This window comes from Heterobasidion irregulare (assembly GCF_000320585.1).
Source record: "Heterobasidion irregulare TC 32-1 unplaced genomic scaffold scaffold_02, whole genome shotgun sequence".
In the NCBI taxonomy this organism is placed as follows: Eukaryota; Fungi; Basidiomycota; class Agaricomycetes; order Russulales; family Bondarzewiaceae; genus Heterobasidion; species Heterobasidion irregulare.
In genome coordinates, this window is record NW_009258198.1 from 1,887,100 (window position 1) to 1,900,801 (window position 13,702).

General features: G+C 49.8%; 5 protein-coding genes across 5 annotated transcripts; 2 read left to right on the forward strand and 3 right to left on the reverse strand.

Annotated features, from left to right (window-relative positions):
- Positions 1-70: 70 nt before the first annotated feature.
- On the forward strand, positions 71-2,573 carry HETIRDRAFT_310882 (uncharacterized protein; the record flags this gene model as incomplete). Its single annotated transcript, XM_009544276.1, has 9 exons — positions 71-340; positions 396-623; positions 679-834; positions 897-1,048; positions 1,104-1,418; positions 1,476-1,750; positions 1,910-1,964; positions 2,027-2,377; positions 2,426-2,573. The coding sequence occupies 9 exons, from the start codon at positions 71-73 to the stop codon at positions 2,571-2,573; spliced, it is 1,950 nt and encodes a 649-aa protein (XP_009542571.1).
- Positions 2,572-4,336, reverse strand: HETIRDRAFT_470895 (uncharacterized protein; the record flags this gene model as incomplete). Its single annotated transcript, XM_009544277.1, has 11 exons — positions 2,572-2,770; positions 2,823-2,865; positions 2,927-2,941; positions 2,999-3,085; positions 3,138-3,153; positions 3,214-3,400; positions 3,458-3,615; positions 3,674-3,813; positions 3,867-3,925; positions 3,987-4,135; positions 4,211-4,336. 11 exons carry the CDS (start codon positions 4,334-4,336, stop codon positions 2,728-2,730), a joined length of 1,023 nt encoding a protein of 340 aa, XP_009542572.1. The 3' UTR covers positions 2,572-2,727.
- Positions 4,337-5,406: 1,070 nt separating this feature from the next.
- On the forward strand, positions 5,407-7,685 carry HETIRDRAFT_379841 (uncharacterized protein). The gene is made up of 8 exons (XM_009544278.1): positions 5,407-5,461; positions 5,511-5,570; positions 5,623-5,713; positions 5,772-6,186; positions 6,237-6,451; positions 6,508-7,049; positions 7,100-7,408; positions 7,459-7,685. Exons 2-8 carry the CDS (start codon positions 5,528-5,530, stop codon positions 7,608-7,610), a joined length of 1,767 nt encoding a protein of 588 aa, XP_009542573.1. The 5' UTR covers positions 5,407-5,461; positions 5,511-5,527; the 3' UTR covers positions 7,611-7,685.
- A 51-nt stretch (positions 7,686-7,736) lies between these two features.
- On the reverse strand, positions 7,737-9,153 carry HETIRDRAFT_310958 (uncharacterized protein; the record flags this gene model as incomplete). Its single annotated transcript, XM_009544279.1, has 7 exons — positions 7,737-7,877; positions 7,933-8,040; positions 8,094-8,219; positions 8,271-8,378; positions 8,512-8,853; positions 8,911-8,997; positions 9,067-9,153. The coding sequence occupies 7 exons, from the start codon at positions 9,151-9,153 to the stop codon at positions 7,737-7,739; spliced, it is 999 nt and encodes a 332-aa protein (XP_009542574.1).
- A 1,005-nt stretch (positions 9,154-10,158) lies between these two features.
- Positions 10,159-11,430, reverse strand: HETIRDRAFT_239486 (uncharacterized protein; the record flags this gene model as incomplete). The annotated part of the gene is made up of 4 exons (XM_009544280.1): positions 10,159-10,640; positions 10,712-11,120; positions 11,197-11,288; positions 11,343-11,430. Coding segments are annotated over 4 exons (1,071 nt in total), but the record flags the coding sequence as incomplete, so codon positions are not given.
- Positions 11,431-13,702: the final 2,272 nt, after the last annotated feature.

Below are 13,702 nucleotides of genomic sequence, written 5' to 3' on the forward strand. Positions count from 1 at the left end.
TTCATTTTTATTCACTCCTGCTCTCCAATAAAGCCTACTTGGCTTGTACTCCTGGAGGTGATTATTGAGCATGGTTTATCTTCCACCACCTCAATTCGCGTCGGCGTCACGTCCATCTTATGCCGAAGCCTACAATGGCATCCTCGCTGCCCACCGCCGGTCACCTCTCACATCTGCCGCTTCGGTAATTATACTTGTTGCGCCAGATGTCGACGCGCTATGCGCAGCTCGCATGCTAGAAGAGTTGCTCATGCAGGACGACGTGACCCATCGCACAATCCCTGTCTCTGGTATTGCAGACCTAGAACGCATGAGAGACGAGTTGATGTCATATACCGAGGTCTGGACTTTCTTTCGTAAATATTCTGTGTCTCCTTGACCTTGTGAAAAATTAGCTGCACACACTCATATTGCTCAACATGGGCGCAATTCTGGATCTCCCCTCGGCCGAGTGGTTCGGCGATTTCACGACAAAGCTCAGTGTCCACATCATCGACTCTAGTCGTCCACAAAATCTCTCGAGTCTCTTTGGAGGCGGCGACAACGGAGAACGAATAGTCGTGTGGGATGACGGAGGTGCTGAGAATTTGGAGGAAGAGCGAAAGGCCTGGGAGGCCCTTGCAGTAAGTTCCACCTTGTGGGGTTCGCGTGCCAGCGGGTATTTAAATCTCCTCGAAGTATGAACCAGAGCCAGACTCAGATGAGGACTCAGAAGACGACAGCGTGCCCGAAGAGAATGAGGAAGAAGATGAGGAAGAGTACGGAGGGAGCAGTTCGTCAGGTAAGCGGAGATCGCTGGGAGATGGCAGTCGCAGTCCCGGTAAACGTCGGAAGGTGAACAAAGATGTGAGTGCCTCGAGTTGTCTGGTTTTACCGATGTCTTAAGCGTCGCCCAGCGTCCACATCGAATATCTCGAGAACTGCGTGATCAATATCATGCAAGACTAGACAAGCATTACATGACTGGTACCTGGTATGGCCAGAGCGCTGCATCTACCGTCTATATCCTTGCCACGGTTCTCGAGCGCGTCGACAACGACCTTCTGTGGTACGCCGCCTGTTATACAACTTCTCCTGCCGATCTTTCCTCAAAAGGCACGCAGGTTAGCCGTATTGGGCTTGACCTACCAGTACAGCACATGTCGAATATCGCGAGACGAGTACGAGAAGTATCATTCAATATACAATGACGAAGTCTCGCGCCTTAATCCTCCGCCTCCAAATAACGACACCCAGGGCTTAGCCGCGTTGAATGCCGACGACATGTCATTACGTTCGACGGACGAGCTTCGCTTTGCACTGTTCCGACATTGGACACTTTACGACGCAATGTTCCACTCTAGCTACGTCGCGAGCAAACTGGGGATATGGAAAGAGCAGGGAAGAAAACGGCTCACTGGCCTCTTGGCCAAGATGGGGTAGGGCACATATGTGTTTCAGCGAGCCTCTAGTCCTGACATGCAAGCTCACTTCAGCTTCTCGATACCGCAAACCCAGCAGCCGTATTCTCACATGGACATGGACTTGAAACGAGAGCTGCGGACGAAGCTCGACGCCATCGCGCCCGAATACGGCATGGTTGACCTCACCTACCCGTCCTTCGTTCGCTGCTACGGCTACCATATGCAGCCACTCTCTGCCGCCGATGCAGTGGAGGTACTCGAAGCACTGCTTGATGCCGCTACCGGTGTGCGAATAGAGGTCGAGGTTGAGGGAGCGAGGAACGGCGGAGAGTGGTTCGGTGGTGGACGTGTCTGGCGAGCGGGCGGGCGGTGGGGAGAGGACGACAAAGATAAGAAGAAGGAGATGGACAAAGCTAACGGTATTGGAGGAGAAGGTGGCGGTGGCAATCCGAACGTGAATGGGCAAGCTAGCGAAGAGGACGAAATTGATGCGGGCGACAAGCAAGATGGTGATTGGTGGGTAACGCGTAATTTCTGGAACGCCTGGGATGCGCTCAATGAGTGAGTCGACGCAAAGATTGTCCTCTCCTCCTCTTCATCTGACGACACGAATGAACAATCAGCGTCACGCGCCTGCGGGAAGCACTCTTCCTCTCAATGTCCATCAACCGCGCTATTATCCGCACGGGGTCATCTATCATCGACAAGAACGATATTCGGACGATCAAAGGTCATCGCGTTGTCCAGCTCAAACAAGGCCCCGATCTTGTCCTATTCACCCGCCCGGGTGTGCTCTTTCGCCTTGGCCTCTGGCTCGTGGACGCCCTCCGCGATCGCGTCGGCGGCGTCAACATAGGACGGCGAACCAAAAAGAAGACCTTGCCGATTATCCTAGCATGTCTGAACGAACAGGCGCGGACATATATCGTCGTTGGCATCAACGCTGCGCTCGATTTTGGAGATGTCAAGAAAAAGTGAGCGTGTCGTGCCATTCTCCTGACCTCTGCTGACCTGGTCATTAGCGAATTCGGCCTCGCATTTTTGGATGCCAAAGAGGACTCGGGTGCCCGGACGAGACACAGCACTTTTGACACGAGTATTCTCGAGGTGAATGAGGTGGACTTCGACAAGTTCCTCGTGGAGGTTTACAGGACAAGGGACAAGTATTGAGATCGTATAAGCTTATTTATGATTTTTGTATGGCTATAGATATGTATCATCATACGCTTCATATTGTCACTAGATAAAGGATCTATATCATAGTCTGGAGTTGCATCTCAGACCTTACGCGGGGATACACGTTGAATCGTAGATGTAGACAGCCTCATTCCCCTCCTCCGAAAAAGAAGGGGAGTCCCATCCCATGCCTATTGCGACAATCGATGTCAACACTCAGGTCAGATCGGAAAAAGCACCTACCCTCCCTCCGAATGTCTGGAGAAATAGTCGAAATCCACGTTGACTGGACGTGATCGATACTGAGACGACTGCAATGAGGGTAGGAATGTCGGCGATGTGCTTACCTGCCATCGCTAGGATCAGCTGGAACCACCCAATCAGTCATGATCTGTGCATACCAACAAAGGCATTACAACTCACAGCACGTTCTTCAAGATTGAGTGTGCGAAGGACAGAAGTCTCCGTGGTCGCCGGCCTCGGTGCGAAGTCGATAGAATATTGACCTTCGAGATGATCAGGAAAATTGTGTTGTCTTCTGAACGGAAGACGAGGTACCTGTGTCTGTGAATATCTACCTCGAAAATTATACTCAGTCTAGATCTAGGACAAGCTTGTCGTGCTCGCTACTTGCCTCGCGCCCAAATCCACGGAATGCACGATTGATAGTAGCAATTTCCTGGCCACGTTCATCTCGGAGATTAAAGTGCCATGCCCATAAACCCTCGTCTATCCGAGAAAATTGACTAAAATGTTCTGTATCTAATTCCGGTTCTGGTTGAGGCTCGTCAACGGCTGATAAGATACGATGAGGAGTATCTCTGCGTTGCTTGTTACTCAGTTCCAAAAAAAAAATAGATCGCCGAAGCCTGATTTACCTCAGAAAGAGGTCATAACGCCTACGCCAGAGATGCCAACGCTGTTGCACCTCGGCGAACGTGTCGAGAACAGGCTCCTTGTCAACTGTATACTCGTGCAAGTCTTTCAGGCGCGAAACAAACATGCGAGAGTTGATCCAGTCGAAAGGCCGTCGAATCTATTCGATTGCCAAGTTTGAGTGGAAATAAGGGCATACCAGAGAGAACGATAAGCACCCAAAGTATAGGTGTGCCATCATGATCCATGATGATGGCACGGAATGGTCGGTGAGTGCGGAATATTTGGCGAGAGAATGTAGATAGAAAGCCACGGGGCTCCTCTGCGATGAAGCCCAACGGCTCCCCACTCTCATTTGCTGGACATGCATGGATGAGCACAGGTGTACGTAGAAGAAAACCGAAGGCTCACATATCGTATATTTATTCGCTTGTTCGAAACCGATGAATATGTTCAGCATTTCGAGTTGCCTAGTGTGCAATGTCCATCAGCATAGAGAAATGCTTAAAGACGAAGTCGCATCCCTCACACCTGGTCACGGTTAGGGTATTGTTTCCCAGTAGAAGCCTCTTGATGCCTTCTTCAGAATGACCCACAGGTCGCCTTTGACTCTCCTTCCATAGCGAAGTCTCCCCTGTAGATGGATCACTTTCCTGTTTGAATCCTCTCTTAGAGGAGAACTCGGATGTTGCCCGCGAATCGGGCGCGTTTGCCTGAGAGTCCCGAGTCCAGCGAGGAATCGATCTACGACTAACCCGTCCGACGCCAGGTTTACGATCAGGGAACCTCGAAAGAGCATATTTTCTGGAATAAATCGATGGGGGAGCACCAAGAGCTCTCCATGGAGATAAGAACGGCCTATGGAGGGAACTGGTATTCATGGTGGGCACTGGGCACACTGAGAGGAGCTTGGACTCGGGCAGACTCGGGCACACGTGAGGAGATCACCTGATGTGCGGACGAGGGAACTTGAAAGTGATCACTGCTGGAGGGCCTACAAGCGTCTGCCTACCACGCCAACTGTACTATCTTCTCCCTTTAATACCCTTCTTCACCGAAACTCCATAGAATATGCACCGACGTTCAAAATTCTTAGTTTCACGCCTCCGAAAACACACTCAGATCCGATCTGCTGCAACAGCGACCAAGCCCGCTGTAAGTTGCTCATCGGTCGTTTCATGATCCTAGTTAACTGATACTACTTCAGCCTCAGCTCGCAAGTAAGTGGCAACCCGAACGATCGGCTGCAGCCCTCCCTCCAAAGCTTGATAAATGGGCAAGACAGGACCCCCTCGGTCCTCCAATTTCACCGCTTCCGTCTTCCAAATGGAGCCCAGGAAATTTCCTGAATCGTCCTCCACCTACGCCCGCAAGTTCCAATGCTGGTCGATGGGCTCGAAAACCTTCATCGTCGGTGCCCAGTCTCGACGAGTGGACCCGACCTTCCCAACCAAAGCCTCTACCTTCTTCATCCTCAAAACTTGGAAAATGGACTCAGGATCCCAGCACGTCGGACCCCTTCAGCACTCATGCTCGTGCTCGCGAGACGGTCACCTCTAGCAAAGCACCAACACACCTAGACCGAGACGTTGCGCCTCATTTGCAAATGTCACCCCAACAACTCGACCCACAACGCGCGCCCTCGTATCGCCGTACCACACCGAGCCGCTTCCAAAATTCTTCCTCCCCACGGCAAACGCAGGAGAACACCGAGAAAGGAGATACACTCATCATCCCGAAGGTACAGAACCACCTCCGTGCGCATGAGGGCTTCGATGGTCGCGGCAAACGCCCGAAAACCATGTACAAAGAGCGCGGCTCTTTATCACTTGCTTTGGAAGGCGAAACTTTCTCGACACATTATCAAGACCGCTCAGATTCGCAGCAGGTCAAGTTCAAGAAGAAGAAGAATAAGAAGGTACAGCTGAAACAGATCAAACGAGATGTTTTCATACCTACAACCGTCTCTGTTGGAAATCTTGCAAGGCTTTTAGGAGTATCCTTAAGTATGTAGCTCATTTTGACTATTTAAATGTTGCTGATGAGCCGTTGAAGACACATTGCACCGGAAGATGCATGAGGCCGGAATGGGTGCAGAGGCTTCCTATGATCATGGTAACTCTTTCATCACGTCTCTCATGTCCTTACACTAATCCCCCACCACAAGTTTTGACCTCTGAGTACTCTGTGCTTCTTGCCCAGGAATTCAATAGAAATCCGGTAATCAATGATGCAGCTGCTTTCGACATATATCCATTGTAGGACACATGTCGCCTTGCATGTCCATTCTGGGTGTATTGATTTTATTTGTTCCAGACCTCCGCATCCTAATCCCTCTAGTCTCCCATTAAAACCGCCCGTTGTTGCCGTCATGGGCCACGTTGATCATGGTAAAACAACCCTATTAGATACACTCCGCTCGTCGTCTGTCGCAGCGGGTGAGGCGGGTGGAATCACTCAGCATATCGGCGCATTCTCCGTTCCATTGCCAAACAGTGCCGGTGGTGACGGGCTGCGAGCAATCACATTCCTCGATACCCCGGGGCATGCCGCGTTTTCTGCTATGCGGGCTCGTGGAGCTGGCGTAACAGATATTGTAGTCCTCGTAGTTGCAGCTGACGATGGAGTCATGCCTCAAACCAAGGAGGTCATCGAACTTGCTCACAAGGAACAGGGCAAAGTGCAACTAGTTGTTGCAATTAACAAGATTGACAAACCAGGGATCGACATCGTGAGTTATGTGACTTCAAGCTCTTCTCTCATCATTGACATTGTCCTTAGAGCAAAGTTCACAATGCACTACTGACCGAAGGTGTACAATTAGAGGCCGTTGGGGGCGATATTCCATCAGTCGAAGTATCTGGCTTGACAGGAAAGGGCCTCGATGAACTTTTAGAAACAATAGCAACCGTCGCTGAAATGCAAGACCTGCGGGCTGAGCGTGACTGCAATGCCCATGGGCATATCTTGGAGTCGAAAGTACAGAAGGGTCTGGGGTATGTTCCTCCAAATCTGTTGCAGCGACGTTCTAAGGCCTTCAATTGAATTTTAGACCCACCGCGACAGTTTTACTAACGCGTGGTTGCTTGAAGGCTGGATCCCACATCATCTGTGGCACAACTTTTGCAAGAGTACGCGCCATGACAGACTCATCTGGACAAGCAGTGAAAGAAGCCTATCCCGGAATGGCGGTCACTGTTGCAGGCTGGAAGGAGCTTCCTAACGCAGGTGACGAGGTTTTGCAGGGAACAGAGCAGGATATCAAGAAGGCTGTAGCAAATCGGGAGCGGCAAGCCGAGCAGGATGCTACCTTGATCGACCTCGAGGCGATCAACAGCCACCGTCGGCTAGAGCGCGAGCAGAAGGAATTGGAGGCCGAGGCCGAAGCATCAGGACAAGAGCTGACTGTTGAGTCAGACCCCGAGGGTCCTCAGGAGCTCCGACTTGTGATCAAAGGCGACGTGAGTGGCAGTATAGAGGCAGTTGCTGGTGCCGTGGAAGGCATTGGGAACGACAAGGCTCGTGTGAAGATCATCTCTACTGGTGTTGGCGAGGTCAGTGAGTCGGACATTCTCCGAGCTAAGGCTGCACAAGGTTAGCTTTCTGCCGCATCAAGATAAACTGCGCTCAATTTAATTGTACAGGCATGGTCGTCGCTTTCTCTGTCCCCGTCCCAAGGGCCGCTGCCAATGCTGCAAGCTCGAACAATATTCCGATCTATTCTTCATCCATTATATACGAAGTCGTGGATGAGGTCCAGCGTCGCGTCATTGATCTACTCCCTTCAGTGACGGAACGGCGCGTCAAAGGCGAAGCCACCGTCCTCCAGTTGTTTGACATACAATTATCTGGGAAGCGGACCAAGAAGATTGCCGGTAGCCGTGTCACAAATGGAATTGTGGATAAGACTAAGGGTGCACAGGTAGTGCGGAATGGCGAGGTGGTGCATGATGGTAAATTGTTTGTAGTCATATTTGTCCAGCAATTTCTCATCTTGTTACAGGAAATCTTGACACCTTCAGACACCTCAAGAAGGACATCACACAGGCTGCGAAAGATATGGAGTGTGGTATCAGTCTTGATGGTTTCGACGATCTTCGCGTGGGTGATCTCATACAAGTGTATGACCTTGTTGAGTTACCGAAAACTCTATAATTTCGTAACTTAGCTATGGTAGGCCTACGTGCCAATTTATTGCTCACTGGCGACCTGTGGTGGACACCGGTCAAAACCATTGACATGATTCCTACAATGAGCTCGTCAAAATAATCTCGCGATCGGTCATTTGGCCAGCTCTTTTGCACCGATCGTACCCGTTCTACCACCGACGCCGAAGGTAAGTGCAATGTTTCCAAGATCTTGATCTGTCTTTTCCAGCAATGTCCAGCTTTTCCCATCTGCTTTTCTCAAGGTAATTTCAACCTGTATAATCAGTGTAAGACGAAGGCTGCATGATCAAGGTGTGGGGTTTAGGTACCTTCGTTCCAAAGAATTTATAAGACGACTCTGAGATATTAATCTGTCCAAAGAGATTGAGAGACCGACGGAATCGTTTTGCGCCAGGAAGATAGATATCCAAATGGACCTTCCGTATGGCGTCACAAGTAGATCGTTGTTACAAATGATAGGAACCCTCACCTGTTCGTCCTCCAAAGTCAAAGTGCTGCGTGTCAAGTCCGCTTGTTTGGCGAATACAGATACCTGAACGGTGTGAGGCGTTTGGTAATGATCTATGCGGCATTCCACCAACTCCTCGACCCCTTCCTATAGTGTTTAATCAGCCGATGGCCAGCGTCGGAGTGAGGGCAGGCTTACAATCCCTTTGGTTGCTTTCGGGACGAACACGTGTCGACCCCGCTTGCAGCCGTCGATTTTGAGGAACTCGTCAAACTCAAGGACACGGCGCTTGCAGCAAAGGTAACCCTACAAAATTGTGGAGTGAATGACCGAAGCGATTGCAAAATTGAACGCCATCCGCACCTTGCTCCCCTCGTGGAAGATTGGCTTCATAATCTATGATCAAAATATGCGGCTACTGTTTTATAGGTACACTCACATTTGCCGGATGATACGTGCAAGACGTACCAGGTCCCTCGCCCTTTCGATTCTGTTCATCGCTTACGAACACGACCCTGCATCCGTTGTGGCGGCATGTGGTACCGGGGGCTACTGGAGCGTCTAGGTCATCCTCTTCTTCTACAGGTTGACTGGGCGTTATGTCGGAAGGTATGATAGAGGCGGTCTGGCTGGACTTTTTTGTGCTCGCGATCGAAGGTACTCCGTATACTTCTTTGCCATCCTGGGACGAAGTCATCTTGATACTCTCGCTTGCACTTGGAAGAGGTCTAGAAGACTCTTCCTTCAACGTCTCTGTAGTATGAGTACCACGGGTGCACCCCTGCAGAAAACCCCATCTAAACCTCTTGACGAGACATATCGCAGATTGAGAGCTCACCGTGATTTTCGTGAACTCCTCAAAGTCTAGCACGGGCTTGTTTACTGTATTGCAGCATGACCAGGACTTCAAACCCTCATGAAATACCTGAAACATCGTGGAACATTGCGAAGCGAGTCAAAATCTTATACGTGTCGCAAATCGAAGTAGATGTACCGGTCCTCCAGGATGGTAGATACAGATTTCATCGAGACTTAGAGGGTCAAATTCCTTTCCACATCCTCTGTGCGAGCAACGGACCATGGCTATGAGACTTCCCGCGGAGGTGAGATGATAAAATGGTGAGCGTTTCAGCGCAGAAAGATTTATAAACAACTGCTGGGTGTTGACGGTATAAGGCGATGTGGTGCGGCTGTTGCCGATAATATGGAGGCACTTTCCAGAGCTTTCCTGGGCTCCATATATCCGTTCTTGAACTATGAATTTCCTTGACCTTCCTTCAGCTTCGGTACATGATCAAGCCGTGGACATAACCGGGATGATTCTGAACGTCTGAACCATCGCCAATGTTCAAATCGTCGCACACCTAGCGAGTGCAACTCTCGAAGTGCCACAGAAAGGAAGACTCGAGATATAGTAAATGAACTCGTTGCTTAGGGTCTCGCCCTTATCTATGATCTCGTCCACGTTCTCATTCTCGTTCACTACTATCCAAAGAAAATTTGATCGACCCCATTCTCCTCGGCATAGCCCCAGATATATATTCAGCATGATATGTAGACATGCACATTGAGCAGCAAAGTCATGAGGTGGTATCGCAGTTTCAACGTGCACTGCCGAGATTTGAGAGATCGGGATTCGGTATGCCAATCGGTGAACAATGCGAGTATGCCTTAACATAACATTCAACATAACGTAGGTCCGGGAGGCGTAATCGTCGGACATTGATCGGGGATCTTGAAGCTGACATCGAAGGGACATCCAAGCGAGTGCAAAGGTTTGCGACTTGATTTTTTTTGAAGCTTGAAGCTTGAAGTCTTGATCCGATTCGAAGTTTGGAGGACTAAGTGGGGATCAGTCTGTGACGTTTCGGACAGGCGATCGGTGAGAGATACCTGCAGAAAGCAGATCATAGCAGAAGCGAGCACACCTTGCCGGCCGTCGGCAGAGCAAGTGAGGGAACATCGACTGTACGTTTCCCATGGCATGCCGCAGGCACGGTCTCTATATAATGGCAGATCACAGCATTCGGTGAGATAATCATCAATCGTCGCTTCAGTGGCTATTAGCAGCTATTAGCTCCTATGAAATACCAGGACCGAAAGCTTCCCACACTAAAAATCCAGCTCCCCAGGGACCCACACGAGCAACAGTCCGCAATGCAGCATGTGTCCTCCGTCTGCGAACCTTAGCTTCGTTGGCGTTATGATGGTGATGGGAAGGCGCGACGACTCGGAAGAAAGATAGGATCCCATCGTCACGAAGCTTCTGTGCAAGCACGGTGATGGCAAAATGCCGTGGTGTATGGGCCACAGAGGAGTGGACTTTCTCGAGGTAGACAGTCCTTCTAGCAACATCCCAAGGACGACAAAGGACTTCGTATGTCAATCCTGCGACAACCCCACCAGACACCAGCACTAGTCCGTTGATCACCCGAGGCGCGTGCAGTCGTACTGTGCGACCTCCGTCATCTCCGAGCTGATAAAATTGCACAAGATCCTGTGAGACAGTCTTAAGACTTGAAGCCAATCGGCGGGTACCTTCAAAGACAGAGAAAAAGACAGCAAAGCCTTGTGATGCAGAGAGCGGGTTGTCAATAGAACTCAGGTCGCGTGTAAAAGGCGACTCAAGGCCTACTCACCACACACATCTTTTGCTAGACCCCAACCCCACCCATCCCATCCACGGCCGGCCATGTCTCGCACTTCCTTCATCCAATCCCGTACCTGCCGAATCTCTTCCATATTTCGCCGCTTGTTATCATGATGAACAGTCCCTGTTCCACGGAAAACTTCTTTCCATGCGTGAGACCATCCTCCACCCGAGATTGATCCACCTTCAATCGCGAGGCGGACGTTCTCGGCAGGAGCCGCTAGAACCGCTTGCATACCACCGGCAGCAGCGCCCGAAAGAGCTGCCATGGCAATAGGATATGTACTCATATGGGGCTCAAGCACCTTCGAAGCTTCCGCATATGTCGTCCACAGCACAGTGCCAAGAAAGGCATTGACGACGAGGGGGGGAATGAAATGTTTGGGGATCACTATGAGCTGCGGCAACAGTGAAGGTTGATTGGCGTGTAAGTTGCTGTATGGTCTAGGGAGATAAGTAGATGGCTGTACGAACTCCTTGCGCCCGTACAAGTTCCGAAATAAACTTAGGTGACAAGACAGCGCCCTCCTTCGCAGCCAACCCTCGCAAGGAATGCCATCCGCTCACTGGGTCAAAGGATCAGCTCAACATGGTGTGAATTTCAACAATGAACAACAAACTTTTAGAGGGTCTGAACAGCCGCACTGGTCGAGAAAAATATAACGCTGCACTCCGTGTCATTGTACGTGCTAGCGCTGCATATACAGAGTTCCCTTGTGGCTCTTTAACTGCATCTTCCGATGCCTTCGACATTCATGCATCCAAGGGAGCAATCAGAGTTGAAGGGAGAGGTTTCAGAGTATTCTCAAGGTCAACAGTGACGCGCTATTATTGGTGAGCGGGCCGCATCATACCGGCGCGCGTGCATCTACGTGCATCCTATCCTGCAACCGGTGCTATAAGTGTCCTATTGATCCAGCATCAACTTCAGACTCCAGGCCTTCGGAGTCACTGCGATTCCGTGATCAACGAAAAGACCACATTCTGCGTGTCTGGTGATCGGAGGCCCTCTGACTGAATGATGGCCGTACTGCTTCATGATGAGTCCGTCTCTTTTTCCTCAAGAGTTGAATATAGAAGACTTAATAACATGCCCAACAAGATCTGGACCAGTCAAAGAGGGCCCTGTGTGCACAATACTTATTGGGCTCTACAGCTCCATTACTTATGTGGATTCTACCGATGCATCGACGCTCAATGTTTGTCGATGAGATTGTGACCATAGAATTGTCATACATGTTTCTATCACAAGTTTCTCTCCCTCGCTAAGGGTTCCAGGTGCGCTCCCACTCATGTCCCCCAGCCCTACGACTCACCTAGTCATGCAGCATGTGGCTGTCAATCGAGCATTTCGAGAACCGCAGGAATTGTGGCGCGTCTTTTAGGGACCCTCCATTCGTTCTGTTTTGTACGTGGCCCAGGCGAGTAATTTGCAGTATCACCAATACAAATTCACAAAGACATTACCGCCAGTCTGCTTCTGTGTTTATTCTTATCTGATCAAGTTTTCATATACCTTCTACAATACGCTGGATCGTATTCTGTCAGACGCGGAGGTCCGTTGGTTGAGCTCGTCCATATTGTTCAGGAGTCCGAAGACCCCGATGTTGGACCACCTCATGCTCTTGTGTTCCTATGGAGGATAGTAGCTCCAGACCACTGATGTCATACCATGAAAGTTAATGTTCAGAATCGGTGAGCTCGCCCTCTTGAACTGTTCTTACGCTCATGCGCTCGTCTCGTGAGCTATGTTTACCTGTAGATTGACCCACACACTTCGTGTGATTGTTTCCCAAGATACCGTCCCACGTCTGTCGCCAAAAGTGCCGAGGCTCCGATAGACGCCTGTTATTAAAGAAGCATGAAGTTTGCTTTGCAAGCCTTTGCAAAGTCTGTCTTAAACCATTCAATTATATCCAATAACAGAATCCACAACGTGCACCAAGATGATCGCTTCCTTGGAACTTCCGTTACTTGGATCCCAGGCCATTAGAAGGGTCCTACCCAGCACGTTCACACCAGGTATTTTTGTCTCCTTGAACCAACATTCTCTATCTCTGAAGCGCTGTTCTACGGCCAAGATCTTTTACTACATACGACGTGACATTTAGTCCATGGTGAGCCGAAGAGCATCCGAGGATGCCTTTTTCGTGCCCCTCTACCATCGTTGCACCGGAGTTGCAAACGGGATGAGAGGTTCAAAATCGAGCTCCTCGCAGCAATTTTTGACGGTGCCTTTCGAAAAATTCTCAGTTGTTCATTTGAGTACTCTTCAAGTATGCTAGTTTTTTTAAGAACAGAAACCGGGTGCAGCAGTGAGGAAGCAATGGATAATGGTTTTCAGAACAGAGTTCTCTCAAAGATGCTCAAGATCCCTCAGATCCTTGAGTTCAATTGCAAAAAAAATAAAATAGGGAAGATAATCAGGTACCACTGAAGACATATGGAGCATTCGATTTTACTTTGTAGACTCCAATGCTCTTCACCAAATTGTTTTTGACGGGCAGTGTTCGATGGCAGACAGAGTGACAAGGAGCCTCGGGCCGCGTGATGCTTGGTCATTTTTTTAAAACGCCGCTTCGCAGGTTGCCCCGCAGACAGAGTTCAAATTTGAATGTGACGACGTGTGACCCGATCGTCGGAAAGATTTGCAGCTCTCAAGTTTTGCTCGTTTCCGGACTCTCCTTCTCAAGCATTTTACAACAATTCTGTCCATGGCCTCAAAAATACGAAAAAACGACAGGACATATTTTAAGATGTTTCCGCATGTGAAATAAAAATTTTGAGCGAAGAAAAGTATAACTCACGATGTTATGAAGAAATACTCTTTTTTCTTGCAACTCCGGTGCAACGACAGTATAGCTGCGTATGAACTTCAAATAATTGTCATTTCAGCTCGATGTACTCTTTCGCGCTTCTCACACGAGGCCAATAACCTTCCCACACTGGTTGGCGATGTATGGGCAGAATGACACCCCTC